This window comes from Motacilla alba, chromosome 14 (assembly GCF_015832195.1).
Source record: "Motacilla alba alba isolate MOTALB_02 chromosome 14, Motacilla_alba_V1.0_pri, whole genome shotgun sequence".
Taxonomy (NCBI): Eukaryota; Metazoa; Chordata; class Aves; order Passeriformes; family Motacillidae; genus Motacilla; species Motacilla alba.
In genome coordinates this window covers 15,249,366-15,262,463 of record NC_052029.1, presented here as the reverse complement: position 1 = coordinate 15,262,463, position 13,098 = coordinate 15,249,366, and the positions used below count along the sequence as shown (strand labels likewise).

General features: G+C 51.1%; 1 protein-coding gene across 1 annotated transcript; it reads left to right on the top strand.

Moving 5' to 3' along the window:
* The first annotated feature begins 8,785 nt into the window (after positions 1–8,785).
* Positions 8,786–12,462, top strand: NOXO1 (NADPH oxidase organizer 1). The gene is made up of 8 exons (XM_038151508.1): positions 8,786–8,925; positions 9,332–9,412; positions 9,527–9,590; positions 10,071–10,251; positions 10,482–10,663; positions 10,880–10,993; positions 11,432–11,549; positions 11,771–12,462. The coding sequence occupies exons 1-8, from the start codon at positions 8,860–8,862 to the stop codon at positions 12,342–12,344; spliced, it is 1,380 nt and encodes a 459-aa protein (XP_038007436.1). The 5' UTR covers positions 8,786–8,859; the 3' UTR covers positions 12,345–12,462.
* The last annotated feature ends 636 nt before the right edge of the window (positions 12,463–13,098 follow it).

The window sequence follows — 13,098 nt, the reverse complement described above, 5'->3', positions numbered from 1 at the left end:
CTGAGGGGGCTGGGACTCGGCACACAGCCAAGTGCCATTCCTGGTGTGTTTTTACCGAAAAACAGCGGCAAGCTCTGTGTTTGAGTATCGTGTGTTCGGGGAGAAGGACGCTGCCGTCTGTGCATCCATGATTTTCGCTTCACATCGCCCTTGGGGTGTGGTGGAGCTGTGCTCACCCACACAGCGGGAGGCTGAAGGGAGATTCCCTCTGCTTCCCCTCTTTGTGAGGGGGCTCGGCCATGATCCCCCCTGAGGGTGTGAGGGGGCTCTGCCATGATCCCCCCGAGGGTGTGAGGGGGCTCGGCCATGATCCCTCGAGGGTGTGAGGGGGCTCTGCCATGATTCCTCCCGAGGGTGTGAGGGGGCTCTGCCATGATTCCTCCCGAGGTTGTGAGGGGGCTCGTCCATGATCCCCCCTGAGGGTGTGAGGGGGCTCGACCATGTTCCCTCAGTAGGTGTCAAAGAGCAGTTCCCCTTATGTAGCCCTCCCACAGGAGCACAAAAGTACATATCAATAAATATGTGTTCCTATGGGGTCTGGAGCATCTCTGTGATGAGGAGAGGCTGCGGGAGCTGGGCCTGGTCAGTCTGGAGAAGGGAAGGTTGAAAGGGGATCCCATCAATCCATACAAATCCCTCCCAGGGGTGTCAGAGGATGGTGCCAGGCTCTGTTCAGTGACAGGATGAGGAGCAGCACCCAGAAACTAAAACACGAGTTCCACCCAGACAAGAGAAATAATCTCTTTGCAATAAGGGTGGCAGAGCCCTGGAACAGCTGCCCAGGGAGGGTGTGGAGCCTCCCTCAGGAGCCATCCCAAACCCACCTGGACACGTTCCTGTGTCACCTGCTCCAGGTGACCCTGCCTGGGCAGGGGCTGCACTGGATGATCTCTTCCTAACTCCACTATTCTGGGATTGTGGGATGTGCAGATACTGTGTGTGGCAGAGCCCATGGCACACAGCAGCTGTCCTTCGTGCCAGCGGTGCTGACGGACACCTCAGCGTTATCTCCAGCAGACTCATACAATCAACAGGACAATTTTATGGACAAACAAGTGGATAACTCCATTCAACTCATGCTCCTTTATGGCAACACGCCCATATGAAGTTGTCCATGTTTTTAACACCTGTCACATGCTTGTAAATCCGTACTGAGGGAGGATTTTCCTCTTTCTGGGAGTGTTGGCATGTGTCACGTGCCAACTCCCTGCCTGGGAGTGACTGGGCTCTTTGGGGTGATGGAGAGCCAGACCTGGCCCCAGGGCCTTGGTCCTAAGTGGACATTTAGCATTTTTTCTTTTATTCCCAGAGAGCCACGGGCTTGTGAGCACATGAGGGTGGTGACCCAGGCAACTGTCCAGCCTGGCATCAGACTTTGGAGCTTGCTCTTTCACCCCTAGGAAATGTTAATTAGCTGTGGCCTTGCAAAATTCTTAATAGAAGTTGGAGAGTGAAAACTTGGAGAGCAGCACAGACTTGCTCTCATCCTTCTTTTTGGCTTGATTCTGTCATGCTCTTAAAGGTTTGAGAGCCACAAATCTCCTACCATGAACAATGTGAATTTTGTATCCACTTCAACTTTTCTCCTGTTCCTCACCTGTAGGTCAAGTGAAAAATATTATTATTTTGTTTAATGCAAACAAATGTATGTTCAGGATGGAGCTGGACCAAAATGTCACTTTATATATAAATATATATCTATGTGATTTATTTAACACAGTGTAGTGTAAAATGTGTATTAGAAAAAGCATAATTTTAGAGAAATACCTTAAAGACTTGCCCTCAAAAATACTTCAGCACTTGGTGTGTTTCATGTGGAAATGGCTGAGCTGTTCCTGCTCTGTGGAGCACTGAGCTGATGGTCGTGATCTCCATCTTGGGCTCTCTATTTACCAGTGCTCCTTTATTTTTATTTATTTGCCATTTCTTGGGAATATTTATTTGCTGATTTTTGTTAGGGTGGGAGAAAACACGTGAGTAACTGGTAGGAACTGCTGGAATGACTTTGTTTAAAGTTGTAGACAACCATAAAGATAAATTTCACACGCAAAGGAAAGATCAAGTAGGGACAGCAACATTTTTATGTCTGTTTTCCTTGCCCACCAATAAATGTTTTAACTGATGCTCATGACCTCATTAATTTTTGTAAAGTCAGGAAAAAAGAGAATGAGATACTGAGGGAATTTCCTCCAGAGCTTTATTGTTTGGTCTTCAAGCAATTAAACAGGTGCAGAGATGTTTCCAAATCACGGCAATCTCCTGGTTTGGCCGTTAGCAGACTTTGCTTCCTTGATTGTGATTTAATTTATGGATTCAGTTAAAGCATCAGCATTTTTATTGAAAAGGAAAAGCTTTGAAGGAGGCTGTTGGTTGCAGAGATTTGTGCTCCACGTTGCTCCCCTCACCCCTTTCCTGCTCAGCTCTAGGAGCAGAGCTGGCTCTTTAGGAAAAGGTCCTCCCAGTTTTCTCCACTTGCCTTCAGGTCCAGCATCAGCTTGGATTTCAAAGTTTAGAAAATGGAGAAATGCTCCAATTCAAGTCAGAGCAAAGAAATTCACTTTACTCTCTCTAATTGAATCCAAATGCAGAGCCAAATTATTTCCACCCGAAGGAAGGAATGTGGTGCAGAGCTGAGGAAGGATGAGGGAACATTCCCTCCTGCTGCCCTGTGGACAGCCCTAACCCCCCAGCACTGATTTAAGAGCTGGAGTGTGCTAGAGCCTGGTACCAAACAAACTCCTCACAGAAATTTGATTTTGGGGAGGAATCTCCCGTGAGGGTGGGCAGGCCCTGGCACAGGTGCCCAGAGCAGCTGTGGCTGTCTCTGGATCCCTGGCAGTGCCCAAGGCCAGGTTGGACAGGGCTTGGAGCAGCCTGGGATGGTGGAGCACGCTGGATTGTATTCCTGCAATACAGCAGGAAGCTGTCTTGTATTTACGTGTGAGAATATGAGCCTAAAGCCTGACCAGTGATAAACCAGCACCAGGAATTAGTCATAGACTTGTTTGAGAAATTACAGCCAACTAGGAAATAGCAACAACCAAAAAAAAAAGTTTATTTCTAGGTAAGTGAATCATATTGATCCTCTCTGCCTGCGTGTAAGAACTTTATCACCTGCAAAATTTCCCAAAAGTATGGATTTATCCCGCAGGGATCAGGAAGGAGCCTGCAGCCCCCCTGCCAGGGAGTGGGTGAGATGTCTCAGTTCAGATCCATCCAGAGCTGTTGAGATGTGTGCAGAGCAGTCTGAAGTGCAGGACAGCACGAGGCACTGCCTTGCTCAAATCCGGGCATCTACACCCGACACTGAGTTTGTTCTTTTAAAGTTGGGGCCATTTTAATGTGTGGATCCTCTTGCTGATTAAAATGAGAATCCATGAGTAATGGTGATGGCAGGGAGAAAACCAAATTATTTCTGCAGGTTGGTTTAGGTGGCCCTGCTTGTGTCGTGCTCCAATCTATCTCCTCCTTCCCAGACCCAGCCCGAGCATCCCTGGAATCTGTTCATCCATTCTGAGGATAAAAATTGGGGGTTCCTATTGTGCTCTTGAAAAACAAAATCTTCAGTGAGCAGCTCCTGTTCCTCTTGGCTTTGCAAAAGGAGAGTGGCCCCTGATTTGGGGTGATTCCTTTTTTTTCCAGAGGGAGGTCAAAGGAATTCAACAGGAAGTCTCCTTCAGTGGAAGAGGTTTTCCTCAGGTAACAGTTGCTATGTTTGGACTCATTTAGAATCAAACATAAATGAAAGAACAGTTCCTTCCACATTGCTCTTCTCCCCCCAGGCTTTTGAGTGAAGATTGGGCCTGATTTTCCCTGGTTTCTGAAGGGGCCAAAGTACACGAGTTGCTGTCTTTGCTCTGAAATACAAGTGAACTTTTAGCCACAGCTCCTGGTGCTGGTGGAATCCCCCGGAGAGATAAGGCTTTGCATACTCTGCTCCTCGATGGCCGTGGGGAATGAGGAAAGGGAAAGAGTGGGATGAGCATCTCTGACTAATCTGGAGGGAACACAGCGGTCTTGTCTCCGATCAATTTACTATATTTAGCATGATGTAAGAACAGATTTTCCCCAAGTGAAAACACTATTTCTCCATGTTCGCTGGTGCTTGCTGCGCTTGCTGTTGGCTGTGCCGGTGTTGCTGGGATTTTCTCCCACCAGATTTCGGAATGTGTAGGGCAGGCTGAGCACTGCAGAGCCTCAAACCCCCTTGGAAACTCCACCCTGCTTTTCCTCTGCCTTCACATCTCATCCCTGGGTCACAGCACGTCCGCGAAGCGCTGGCCTCATGCCATGCACTCATCAAACACCACTTATTCCTCAGAAAATCACTCAGGGAACCTCCTTGAAGCAGCTCAAGTTACATTCTCACCCTTGCTGGAAGATTCCTTCTTGAATCACGCTTTTGTATTTTGCATAACCTTAGAAAAACATGTCACTTTATGAAAGAACTATGAAATTATTTCAACAAGCATTTGGTAAACAAGAGCCCGTCCGCTGTGCGTGCCCCGGGCGGCGAGCAAAGCTCCTGAGATGAGCAGAGCTCTCCCTGGGCTGAGGCCATCCCAAGGGCTTTGCAAAGGAAGCGACGCCTTGGCAGTGAGGTTTGAGGGAGTTTGATGCGATGCTGTGATTTTGCATCCTGAAATAAAGCTGCCTGTGAGGAGTGAGTGAAGAGGGATGTGCAGCTTGGGAAGCTCCTGTGATGGAGTGGGAAAGGGCTGAGCTGCTCCCTGGGCTCAAAGGGTTCCTGAATTGGGTCTGCCACAGAGAAATGCTTTAGTGCCTGCAGCAGCTGCTGGAATTGGGATGAAATGAAATACTTTCTTCTGGATTAGTTACTGCAAAATCTCTCATCCCAGCCTGTGTGAAAGTTCAACTGCTCCCTTTGTTCATGAGGTGAAGGAGACTTTTGTCAACTCCAGTGTCTGGGTTTTCATTATTCTTTTTAAATAAAGGTCTGTTTCTCTATTTATTAAAAGTCTAAAACCTCTTTGTACTTTTAAAATCGGCTTTTAGCATCTGGGCTTTTCATTAAAGGTGCTGATAGGTCGTGTGTCATCACAGGTGACCTTCAAGAACAGTAAAGGGCAGGTTTTGATCCTGAAGGTGAGCAAGGGAAAGATGAAGCTTTTCCCCCAGCTTTGTTCCAGGCCCCCTTGGCTGTGCCCACAGCTCCTCTCTGTATCTCTTTCCCGCAGCTGCAGTGTCCTGAGGGTGGTTTGAGGACTTTTCCTCTCTTTGCCTTTCCTGTGCTGGCCATAGAAGGAGAAATCCCTGATGCAGAGTTAGCCACAAGGGGCACAGGTCCCTCAGCAGTTCAGACACGACCTGTGTGTGTGGGAAAGATGTTCAGACCACAGCTGCTCCCCTCCAAGCACTTGGGACCAGGCTGTTTCTTGCTGGACCTGGAAAATGGCTCAGGAGGAGCTGGAGAGGAGCTGCCTTTGGCTGGCCCCGAGCATCTGTGCACTCAGATTCTGCTTCTCCTGAAGTTACTCCTCATCCACACTGGAAAAGCAGAGCATCAGTGTTTATTTGTCATGGAAGGGAGGCTGATCTTGGGATGGAAATACTCAGTGGGACAGCCCTGGTGACTGTGGAGCCTTCCTGCAGCCTCTGGGCGACTTTTGTCTTCCTAGCCGTGGGCAGTCTGGGGCAGGCAGCCTGGTGTTACTCCCTGTGACAGTGCCTTAGTCACCTGCTGTGACACAAATGTGTTTCTGTCTGCAGAGGAGCTGTTTGTGGCAGGAGTGATGCTCCCTGAGTAGCAGAGCTGCACCTTGGTGGGGTGCAGGAGGCTCTCTTGGAGCACACTGCAAAATTATGGCAGTCATTGGGCAAAATCCGTGTTTCCTGCATCTTGGCAAAGCTGGCCAGGGCAATCCCACATATTGCCTGTTAATTTATGATCTCTTTGGTACCTTGTAAAACAACTAAAGGAAAATTAACCTGTGCCCTCAGAGCTGTGTAAATAAATACCGATGATGAAACAGCAGTGTTCAGTAATTCTTGCTGAGTAGCTCTTTTTCTGGGCAGACCCCTCCTCCCCTGCCATTAATTATTACCCATGAGGCGGCCCTGATTTATGACAGGAGGACATGGAAACTGTAGAAGACACAAAATAAACTTGACAATGCTGGAAAAACAATGTTTGTCTTGTTTTTTATAGGCGAGTCCAAATGCATCCAGCAGAGAAGCGGAGTCATGGCCTCTGCTGGTGGGTAACCCATCCTTGCCGACAGGAATGGCCCCGGCGTGGCCAGGAATTGTGGAGAGCTTCGAGGAGCACCGTGCCCATCCAAGGGCCATCTGGCCCGGCCTCCTTCCAGTTTCATAGGCGGTGTCACCGCAGACGTGACGTGGCTCCTGAGGTCATTCTGGAGCAGACAGTTTCGTGACATCACACTTGACACCGCCAGGGCACCGATACTGCTGTGACACTGCAGAGCTGGAGCTGAGCCCTCCAGGTGACTCCAGAGGTGCTGGTGTCTCGGAGGAGGGCCAGGCTTTTCCCCTCCCTCCCTGCACCTCAATTCTGTGTCACAGAGCCCTTCACTTCCACAAAACATTTTTTCAATAACCAGTTATTGAGTTTTGAGCACTTTTGCTCATATTTGGTTTTATATAACACCACCATCACTAGCAATCTCCCAGTCAGTCCAATCTTTTCCAGAAGATCAGCTCTCCAAGCTGCAGGGCTGCTCCTTCTGCCTCGGGTGACTTGGAAACCCCTGTGTAGCTTCAGCTTCCTGTTGTAACATTCCATTAGATGTGTTCCACACCCCGCTTTCTGCTTGAATTCCCTGAGAATGATGAAACACAGCAAAACCAAGGCTGTTTCCTCCTCTTCTGGTTTTTCTGGCATCCTCAGATCAAGGTGCTCTCTGAGTCCCCCCGGCTGTCTCCTCATCCTGCAGCTCCTCCAAGGCCTTCCTTGTCCTTGGCTTTTCCCAGTCAGGATAAAAATGTTTAAACCTTTACGTTCTTGGAAATACATTGTGGTTTGTGTTTGCTCTGAGACAGGAAACCAAGCCAAGGTGCTTCACTGGGAGTCTTGCTCCCAGATATTTCCAAGAGCCATTTAACAGAGCCATGTGAGGCTGAGCTTGGCCCGGGCTTGGCTGCCAAGGAGAAGCCAAGGAGTGCAGGTTTGAGGACATGGAGTCAGCAAAGGGTTTTGACACCTTAGAGACTGGAACTTTCTAAATAAATCTGCTGGATGAAGTGATTTCCTCTCACTCCATAAAATCCTCACTCTTTGATCTGGGGAGATTTACCAGCACATGGTTTGGCTGGAGGATTTTTAACAGAGGATGGAGGGTCTGATTCCAGGGCTGTGGAGGGCAGGGAGCTGCTCAACATCCCTTTTCCACAGGCCAGCTCCTGTGCAGCTTCCTGAGCCAGGAAATGCCTTGGAGATGCTGTGGGAGAGAGTTTCTCTCCAAAATCCACACTAAACCAAAGAGCTCTTTGGATAACTTTTCCTTTTTAATGCAGGACAGCTATCCAGCAGCAATAAATCCAGCTGCAATAAACCTGCTTTCTTTGTCTCCAGAAACTGCTGCCCTGCTGTGTGGGAGCAGCCTCCCTTGCTCCTGGATCACAAACCAAGACCCTCCTGACTGTGTTTTCCAGAAGGAATCTGGTTTGGCTCCCTGTTCCAGTTCTGGGGTTTTTTTTTTGGTAGATGAAAAATCACCTGCAGTCATTGCTGAGGGTTTGAGGCACCAGGCGTAGCTGGGAAATGAAAGGGAGGCACGGCTGCCTCTCTCAGTTTGGGTTCCAATAATGATAATGATAATTACAGTGATAATGGTTCAATTGAGGCTTTATCAAAGAAGAGGTGCTTTGATCACACGGTGCCCATCAGCCCTGAGGTTCAGGGAGAGGACAGGCTGGCCAAGGCTGGAATTATCTCTCGTGCTGTGCCTCTGGGCAGTGGAGCTGCTGCTTAGGAAGAGCTGCTGGCTGCCCTGGGGTGGTGTGGACACCTGGCTGGACGCAGGGCAGAGCACTCAGAGCTGAGTTTCTATCACCTGTTTACACCTGAGGAGCTTTCAGTCCTTTAGTTTCATCCTGGGGATGTGTCTGTTCATTACATCAGTATCTCAATGGAGATATTGATAAAACTGTCAGAAATCTATTTAAAGTAACTCGGCAAGTAGGACAAAGCAGGGAAAAAATATTTGCAACAAATATTACTCACGTTTAATGGTGCCTGATCTGTGTTTTACAGCCCATGGTCTAAATTAGTCTTTGGGGCTGGAGTGAGCTCAGCCCGAGCTGCAGATCCGTGTGACCAGCCATAAAAACCTCACCTGTGTCCCGGAAACACCTCGGGGCAGGTGCTGCAGCCCCTGTGACCTACTCTAACCCAGCGCTGGCAAACAGCCCCGCTCCCTTCCCTTCCTTCCCGGCACTGCTTAGTGAGGATGTGATAAAAGAGTGTGTTTTCCCTCCTCGGCTACCTGAACTATGTCCCGCCTGCACCGGCAGCATTTGCATGTTAAAAGCGAGGGGAAAGGTGAGAGGCACGCGGCAGTTTGGCAAATCCCGGAATTTTTGCCCGGGCGCTGGGCGGAGGAGGAAGCTCGGGAACACCTCTGCCCTGCCTCCTGCTCCAGGATATTTAAACTCGGCGGTCGGGCTGGAGCTGCATCTCTGCTCCCTGCAGCTCCCATCCCTCCAGCTCACATTCCTCCAGCTCTCATCCCTCCAGATCTCATCCCTCCCTCTCACATCCCTCCAGATCTCATCCCTCCCTCTCACATCCCTCCAGCTCCCATCCCTCCAACTCCCATCCCTCCAGCTCCCATCCCTCTGGCTCCCTGCGAAGGAGGAGCAGCAGCCGTGGGGAAGATGAGCTGCATCAGGTATCCCGTGGATGTGAAGGCTGTCGGCTTCATGCAGTGCAGAAAACAGAAGGTATTTTACTTTTTTTTTTTTTTGCTTTGTTTTCTTCCTTAAATATAATTTACAAATTGGGAGACTAGAGGATTTTGAGTTACTCTTCCAGGGATATGTTTGCTTATTCCCCATAATATTGGGATTGGAGGTCTAGGATAAGGGGACTTGTTTTTTAATGAGCTTAATATCTTGGGGTTTGCCCTCTTTTTGTCACAGCACCATAAAATGCTCCTGGTTTCAGCAATGATTACCCATTTGGGACTAGGAAATTAAAAACATATTTTTGTAGGTTTAATGTTTTATTTAATTTTTTAATGTGACATTAAAAGCCTTAACTAAACCACGGCCAATGCTGATTGTCTGGAAGCATCCAAAACTGAACATTGTGATTAAACTGCTTTTCTTTTCCCTTTTCTTTTCCCAGAACTACATGATGTTTGTGTCCTGGTCAGATCAGAACAACATTCTCATTTACAGGACATTTGAAGACTTTAAGAAATTCCATGTAAGTGAATTTTCCGTTCCTGAAATGTCAAGGTTCCTGTCCTGGGGAGGGGAAGGAGCCCGGCCATGCGTCAGCTGTGAGGAATCACTGTTCTCTCCTTCTCCTTGCTTTTAGAAAGAGCTGAAGAGAAAATTCCCCACTGAGAGTGGGTCACTGAGGAGTTTACCCAGGTTTAAAGGTAAGGACAAATCTCTGATGGACCAACAAACCCGAGAGTGACCAGGGACAGCCATAACCTGTGAGAGACTGCAGTCTCTGGGCCTGACCTTCCTCTGGAACAGATCAGGGGCTCACTCCTGCTCCTGCCGTGGCACCGCTGGGTCACATCAGCTTGTTTGGGTCTGGTCCAGCCTTTAAATGACCCAGAAAGGCTTTTTTAGTAGATAGCTGCACTTGGCAAATTAATGCTACACCTCAAATATTGACCCAGAGCTTCTTGAAACTTTACATGTGAAAAAAGGAGAAATTTTAGATGTTAAAAATCCTATCAGGAACTGTTAGAAATGACAGAGAGGCAGGGACAGTGACTTTGTACAGTTTGGGCTTGGGCAGGAAGGGTGGTGGTTGAGGGCACCCCGGTGTCCAGGGAAAAGGTGCTGCTCCCAGGGATCCAGATCCACTGCTCTCCTATCCCAACTGTGCCCTTGTTATTTTGAAGGAATAACTATGCAGCAGAGGAAAGGTGGGAAGCTGAACAGGTGCCTGGAGATCCTGAAACTGCTGGAAACATATTCCCAGGAGCTGCTGAAAACAGATGTGAAGATTGCCCGGGGTGAAGAGGTGAACCAGTTTTTCAAGGCACAGACTCAAGACCTCGATCCCTCCTTCCCTGAAAACAGGTATGAAATATGAGTTGTGGTTTTTTTTGTTTGTTTATGGAACAGAAATGTTATGGGATATGGATAGAAGGGAAACACCAGTTACACTCCAGGGCAGTTCAGCTGGGTGCCTTTAATTCTGTTTCTTATGCCTGAAGCTTTTCTCAGCCTACTGCAGAAACGATTTTACCAAAATCAATACTAAACTCAACCTTCCACGCGAGTTTTTGACACGCACCTTCACTTTCCAGTGTTGTGATCATGCCATCAGTATTCAGAAGGGAGAAGAGCCCCCAGCCCCTCTCCATCACCCTCCCCCAGGCGTCGCAGAGCCACCGCTGCATCGAGGCCTTTGAAACCAAAGACACGAAGAACAAACCCTTCACGGTGGCTCAGAAGGAGATTGTGGAAGTGCTCATCAAGGACATGACTGGTAGGTTTGGGAGGATTCAGTGTTGGGGTGGATGGGCAGATGGATTCATAGCCAGGCAAATGCTGAGCTGGTGTCAGGGGTTCGGCTGTTTGCAGTTGTGTGCTTACCTGGGGGGACAGTGAATGTCCCTCCTGTCTCTTGTGTCCCCTACCTATGGATTATTGTCATGTCTTGACTTGCAGGCTGTTAAAATCTGGCTATCTTTGCTCTTTGTAGGCTGGTGGCTGGTGGAAAATGCAGACAAGCAGATAGCCTGGTTCCCAGCCTCGTACCTGGAAGAGCTTGATGCCTGTGAGGACACCCAGAATGCCTTCAGCTCAGACGAGGAGGGTAAGTGTTCCTCCTTCACAACATGAGTTCCACGAACCCCACTACTTCACCCAGTGCCTGGAGTCCCTGCCTGGACCTCTGACTCTTCTGTGGGTCATGGAACCATGGAGGGGTTTGGATTGCAAGAGAGCTTAAAGCCCATCCGCTTCCAACCCCAACACCTCCCGCTGTCCCAGGCTGCCCAAGCCCTGTCCAACCTGGCCTGGGACACTGCCAGGAATCCAGGGGCAGCCACGGCTTCTCTGGGCAACCTCTTCCAGGGCCTCCACGCCCTTTTTGTAAAAAAACTTCTTTATATTCAACTTAAATGGATCAGACTGTGGTCCCTGAGCAAACCAGTCACTCTCAGGGACAGTTGCCCTGCAGCTGGGCTGGTCTCTCACAGGGATCAGAGCATTTTCTCCACAAGGCAAATCCAACCTCTCCCTCTCTCTGCAGGCAGCCTGTACTTTGTGGTGCAGGCCTACGAGGCTCAGAAGGCAGACGAGCTCTCCCTGAACCAGGGGGTGGTCGTGGAGGTGCTCAGGACATCCCACAACGGCTGGTGGCTGATCCGGTGAGGAGGCTTTCCCAAAGCCCTGGCTCCCCGAGGGAGCTGCTTGCTGTTCCCCCCGTGTGGGATGCACAGAGCCCCCTGGGCCGGATGTCCTCGGCTGGGGATGCTTTCCCTGTCCTCACACCCCGTGTACAGCACGCACCTGCTCCCCAAGTGCTCCCTCCCCTTGGCCCGAGGTGCTGGGAGGGTTTTCTCAGTGTTCTTTCCATCCCTGCCCTCAGGTACAACGGCCGCACCGGCTACATGCCCTCGCTGTGCCTCCGGCCCTACCAGAACCCTCACCACAAGCTGCAGACCATCCTGAGCTGCGGCCTGTACGCCTGCACCCCGAGCCTCGGCTCCCGGCCGGGGCACGGCAGCTCTCCCAGCAGCAGAGCCCCCTCTCTGCCCCGGGCCAGCTCCACCCCGGAGCTGGATTTGGGCTCGGACAGCTCCTCGCTGAGCTCGGGCAGCAGCAGCAGCGCCGGGGACGCCCGGCTGTCCTGGAAACCCGACTTGTCGCGGTCCCTGCCCGAGGTGGAGCCGGCCAGGAGCTCCGCTGGCCCGAGCCGCGGGCTGGCCACGCAGGGCAGCAAATCCCCGCAGCTCGGTGCCAGCGACAGGAACGACTCCGGCTTCGTGGAGTCCTCCGCGGCCGAGCTGCCCCTCGCCGAGCCCGAGCTGGCCGCGGGTGTCCCCAAGGTGCCAGCCCGTCCCTCAGCCCAGGAGATCCTGCAGCGCTGCAGCACCGTCACCAAGCGCGCCCTGCAGCAGCCGGCTCCCCGGCCGGCCCTCCCGGGCCCCAGCCAGCACTAGTGGCCCTGGGCAGGGGACACGAGGACAGCCCTGACACCCCGCTCGCTGGAGTCCCCTGGGAGCCGTGGGCAGTGGCTCTGGAGTGTCATGGCTTGGGACTGTCCCTTCCCGAGGGACACACACACATCCATCACCTCTGGAGTGTCATGGCTTGGGACTGTCCCTTCCCGAGGGACACACACACATCCATCACCTCTGGAGTGTCACAGCTTGGGACTGTCCCTTCCCGAGGGTCACACACACACATCCATCACCTCTGGAGTGTCATGGCTTGGGACTGTCCCTTCCCGAGGGACACACACACATCCATCACCTCTGGAGTGTCATGGCTTGGGACTGTCCCTTCCCGAGGGACACACACACACATCCATCACCTCCCTGGGCTGCTGCAGCTTCCCCAGGGGCCAGGGAGTTACTGGGCCAGCGCCGAGTGGGGTCACAGGCAGCAGCTCCAGAGCTGGAGGTCACTCGCAGCTCCCCGAGGCAGTACAGCCGGGATGAGCTGGCACAGCCAGGGCCACCAGGGAGGGCACAGGAGTGGCACCAGAGTGCCTCAGTGCCCCCTGGCACCCTGAGCTAGCCACGGGCCTGGGGAGGGACAGGATGGGGCACCTGTGTGGTGGCACTTACTGAACCCCTCCATTTATAGATTTTTTTTAAACTTTTTGACTTTTGGTGTCGGTTTGGGGGTTTTTTTATGGATAAGTGGAGAGGCCATGAAATACAGGGATGGGCTGGATCTGCTGAATGGTTG

What these genes read in the sequence shown, in the direction of transcription:
- NOXO1 (XM_038151508.1), top strand. Translation starts at nt 8,860, where the DNA reads ATGAGCTGCATCAGGTATCCCGTGGATGTGAAGGCTGTCGGCTTCATG. An exon ending in AAGACTTTAAGAAATTCCAT is followed by an intron (nt 9,413 to 9,526) that starts GTAAGTGAATTT and finishes CCTTGCTTTTAG; the next exon opens with AAAGAGCTGAAGAGAAAATT. An exon ending in GAGTTTACCCAGGTTTAAAG is followed by an intron (nt 9,591 to 10,070) that starts GTAAGGACAAAT and finishes GTTATTTTGAAG; the next exon opens with GAATAACTATGCAGCAGAGG.